This window comes from Scomber japonicus, chromosome 3 (assembly GCF_027409825.1).
Source record: "Scomber japonicus isolate fScoJap1 chromosome 3, fScoJap1.pri, whole genome shotgun sequence".
NCBI classification, from domain to species: Eukaryota; Metazoa; Chordata; class Actinopteri; order Scombriformes; family Scombridae; genus Scomber; species Scomber japonicus.
In genome coordinates, this window is record NC_070580.1 from 21,943,589 (window position 1) to 21,947,825 (window position 4,237).

A 4,237-nucleotide genomic window follows, 5' to 3' on the forward strand; every position below is an offset into this window, starting at 1 on the left:
TGGAAAACTGGTTTGGTTTTTCTGAAATATTCTTAAAATGCATGAAATCATACCTGCAGAGCAGTGATTATTTTGTCCCTATTTGGAACCATAATTCAAAAGACATGCCCTTGCCCTGTAGTGTGCTTCAAGGGCAAATTCTCAACCAACTTCTGTTTTACTCCCACTTGGCCACCTCCTTTCAGAGCAATATACTTAATTATGCCGATGACACTCAAATTTACTTTGCACTACAGTCCTGGAGTCATTCTGCAAATGCATTGTGCAAATAAATAACTGGATGTTTCAATGTTTCATGAAACTAAAGAAGGAAAAAGCAGAGGTAATTGTATTTGTCAAGGTATTAAACCCAAAAACCAGGTTAAGAACCTTGGTGTTTTGACTGAATCCAACCAGAGTTTTAACATTCATGTACAAGTAAACATAGCCAAAGTCAGGAACCCCATGACAAAAAAAGATTTGAAAAAAATGGTTCATGCTTTTATATCCAGTAAAATGGATAACTGCAATAGACTTCTGACAGGACTTCCTAAAAAGACCATCAGACACCTGCAACTTCTGACCAAAAACAAAAGGACAGTCCTTAAATCTCTACACTGGTTGTCACTGTAGTTTTAAGTCTAATTACTTGGCCCTGATTATATGACTGAAATGCTTGAGAAATATTACCCTGTGAGACCTCTTAGATCACTAGGGAGTGGGCTGCTAGTGGTTCTAATAGCCAAATCTAATTAAGAAGAAGCAGCTTTTAGTCATTATATAACACAGTGCTGGAAGCAATTGCCTGATGATCTTAGGAATGCCCTAACCCTGGCAGCTTGTATATCCAGACTGAAATCAAATCTAAAATTATTTTTGTAGACTACATTTAAAGATGTTTCTATTTACATTGAAGATCCACTCCAGCCATATTTTAAGACCTAGAAATACTCTGCTAGAATAATAATTGTTCTTCCCCCTAATACTAAATCTTCCCATTCATTGAGGGCACTGAAAAAACAGATGATCTGTGAATATGCAAAACAATTGTGTTTCAAAACATACAAACTGCTGATTGGCTGGATGTCTCCTTCTTCACTGTGAAGTCCATTCTCAGCATTTGTGCTCTGGAGGCATCAAGTTTTCCTACCTACCACATTTTAAAAAGTTGCATTTTGAACTGTGATTGGTATCCAAACTAGTTGTGATGTCACAAATGTCATGCTCATCTGAAGATAAATTAAACTCAGAAGATGAGTTCAGAGTAAACAGCCTTCTAGCATCAAAGTGAAGCTCAAACATTCAAGTCAAATAACAATAGATAATACATTAGTGGATAGGGACTTTATTCTCACAGAGAGTTTCAGATCTATTTCTGAAACTCAATTAGATACAAGATTTGATACATTTTTGTTATTAATTCATTCATTCTTAATTTACTATTAAACATGCTGTGGAAAGTTAAAATTAGTCTACAAGTTTTGTAAACTAATCATTTGTGGGGGGAAAAATCAGTCAATAACATTAACTCATAAACTAGAGGAAACCATAAAAGTAATTAATTAAAATGACACATTTGTCAAAGATTTGAAAATGTGCATTTACAGCAGACTACATGCACTCATGCAGACAACTACCTCTAAGCCCCAGTCTACCTCTGGAATTGTTCATCCATCAATCAATCAATCAAATTTATTTGTCATATATAATCATACAAGGTACAATCACAGCAATGTTGACATTACACACATTGTAATTCTATTTATTGGACCAATTAGTGTCATAAGATTTTCTCCTGCAAGAAAAAATTTAACGCTTATTCTGCTTGGAGCAGCTCTCCCCACTCCACCCGGGGTAACACTTGCACTGAAAGTTAGACTGCATGAGTGCTAACTCCTGTGTGCTCATATCCCCAAGCACCCTGTAATGTGGTCCCCCTACTGGTTTCTTCTCAGTCTCCACCGTCCACATAGCAGGGTCAAGGTGGAGGTATGTCGCTGATGTCGGGTTCCTCCTCTCACATCTGCCCTTTGAGGAACACATAGTCTGGCTGCAAACAGCGGCCGCTGATGTTACATTCACCAGGTAGGGTCCCAGAGTCTGGTCGATGAAAGACTTGACAGATTCACAAGAAGCCTGAGACAAGAAAAGAAACAGGATACAATAAACAGGTGATGCTTCAAAGCACTGGCGGACTCCATGTGTTGTTTTATTTACAGAGATGTTTGCGAAATAATTGTTTTTATACTGAGTTGTTGTTTTCCTTATGTTCAATCTTCATTGGGGGTGTAGCCTTTTTTGGCCAAACAAGCATTGTTTGGTAAAAAGGTGAGATGTCATGTGACTTACTTCACTGCATGTAAAAAAAGCACACTGAGTCTAATGTTAATATTCTCCTAATCTTGATCTTCATGTAGTTGGTGTCTATAACATGTGACTGATATATCACTACAGATACTAAGTACACAAAATCACCATCTTTTTGAATAATTAGTTTTTTAGTTTTGTTCAATGTAGAAGAGGGATATGAAAGACTTTAAAATACAATCAACTATTTAAAAGAATCAGGCACAGAATATTTAAATTCCGTCTCTTCATACTTATGAATCATTCTAATTTCTAAAAGCCTTCAGTGTGCATGGTTGTTGTATTAAGGTAAAAAAAACAAAGATTAGATCATTGTACTGGAGTTGTGCAACATGAAACATTTTGTATGATAGTGTTGAAATTGTTCACACTGCTGTGCAGGCGGATTTCAGTATGAAATGATACTGTGTGCATGGTTGTTTTAATATGGTCAAAAAAGATGAGATCATTTCAAGATTTAATCAGTCATAGTTGTTCTAATGGTGTACCTTAGACTCTGTATACATGCCATCGCCCCAGAGCACTATTCCTGCAGATCCTAAAGCAGCACTCTCACCAATGGTGTAGACGAGGTGCTCCTGCAGGAGGAAAAAAAACAGGTAAACAGAGGATTCAGATTTAAAAAACCTGACAATTGAGTAACTTCCTGGAGTAAAAGAAACGAAATAAAGCATCTGCTTCTTGCCTGAGAGAGGAAATCTAGAGTGTAGGTGTAGACGAAACGAGAGTATGGGAACACAGGTGGTGCTGATGGAGTTGCCTGAGCCCCTACTCTCATGGCCTCCAGGATGCGATGTTGAGTGTAGAGGAGCACATCTTTGCCATAGTCACGCATTGCGGTGCTAAGGTAGATACTAGGATACAAAGCCGAGGAGGCATTCCACAGCCATAACAGCTCGTTGTTCCTCTGAATCTCTATAGGTGGACATTCTCCTGTATATTTTGTGTTTTCTTTGTGGTAGTTGTAGCAGTCGGGAAAACCATAGTAACCCCACAACCCATTTGGTCTTTCCTTCTGCCCCAGTTGCAGAGTTTGCTCCATGAATTTTCTCCCTGCTTCTTCAAACTCTACCCGGGCTGCAGCTTCTACTTGTGCAGGACTCCAGTCTGGGTGCTTGGACTTCACTAGTGTTTCTGATGCCTCCCAGTACACCCGCTTACTGTCCCAGTTTCTCTCCCACACAGGTCTCCAGCTCTCCCAGTCCACCACAGCAAGGCCATTGAAATCTCTATCAGGGATATCTGTGTTGATGTCATCAGAGGCAACTCTGAGGTGATTGACAAGACTGGCGTTCTGTGGCACCCCACCATTAACAGCCACTCCTTCGCTAGAGTAATAGGGATACAGACCAAGCCTATTTGCATAAAAGATGGTTATTTTTTCACCCATAAAGATTTGTTTTTGGTTATGGATGATGCTAAATGTTCCCAAGTCGAGATCCACACCATATTTGGAGAGGCATTTGGCACTAGGGGCATTCCACACACTGAAGAAAGGCAACTGAGAATCAGGGGATGCTGCTGTCTGCAAGCCTGAAACAAAGCTGACTGCACTTAAGAACAGCAGCACATCACGACAGGAGAAAGCCATCCCTGCAAAAAAGGAAAGACGGCACAACTAAATATTGGAAAAAAGTTATATGCCATAATGTAATATGGTATGTAAAAAGGAAATTGCAAAATGGATTTTAGACAAAATGATAAACAACTTACCAACAATTGCAGAAGAATTTTGGTTTGTACTTTTTCTTAACTTGCAGGAAAACACAGCCAGTAGTCTCATGAAAATAGAAGTGCGCTCTGTGACTTCTGACACCCAATAAGAAGTGTGTGCAGGTTTTCCAACAGTCAATTATATATGCTGACAGAATTTTCAAAGGTGCCAGCACAA

At 39.0% G+C, this 4,237-nt stretch overlaps 1 protein-coding gene across 1 annotated transcript; it reads right to left on the reverse strand.

Moving 5' to 3' along the window:
• Positions 1-1,748: 1,748 nt before the first annotated feature.
• On the reverse strand, positions 1,749-3,962 carry LOC128355093 (hyaluronidase-1-like). Its single transcript, XM_053315290.1, has 3 exons — positions 3,032-3,962; positions 2,835-2,924; positions 1,749-2,115 (listed from the first exon to the last, which is right to left on the reverse strand). The coding sequence occupies exons 1-3, from the start codon at positions 3,935-3,937 to the stop codon at positions 1,789-1,791; spliced, it is 1,323 nt and encodes a 440-aa protein (XP_053171265.1). The 5' UTR covers positions 3,938-3,962; the 3' UTR covers positions 1,749-1,788.
• Between the last annotated feature and the right edge of the window lie 275 nt (positions 3,963-4,237).

Excerpts from the sequence above, each read along its gene's own strand:
- LOC128355093 (XM_053315290.1), bottom strand. The coding sequence starts at position 3,937 with ATGGCTTTCTCCTGTCGTGATGTGCTGCTGTTCTTAAGTGCAGTCAGC. Across the intron at positions 2,925-3,031 it reads CTCTAGATTTCCTCTCTCAG|GAGCACCTCGTCTACACCAT; the intron begins GCAAGAAGCAGA and ends TTCCTCCTGCAG. Across the intron at positions 2,116-2,834 it reads GCATGTATACAGAGTCTAAG|GCTTCTTGTGAATCTGTCAA; the intron begins GTACACCATTAG and ends TTCTTGTCTCAG.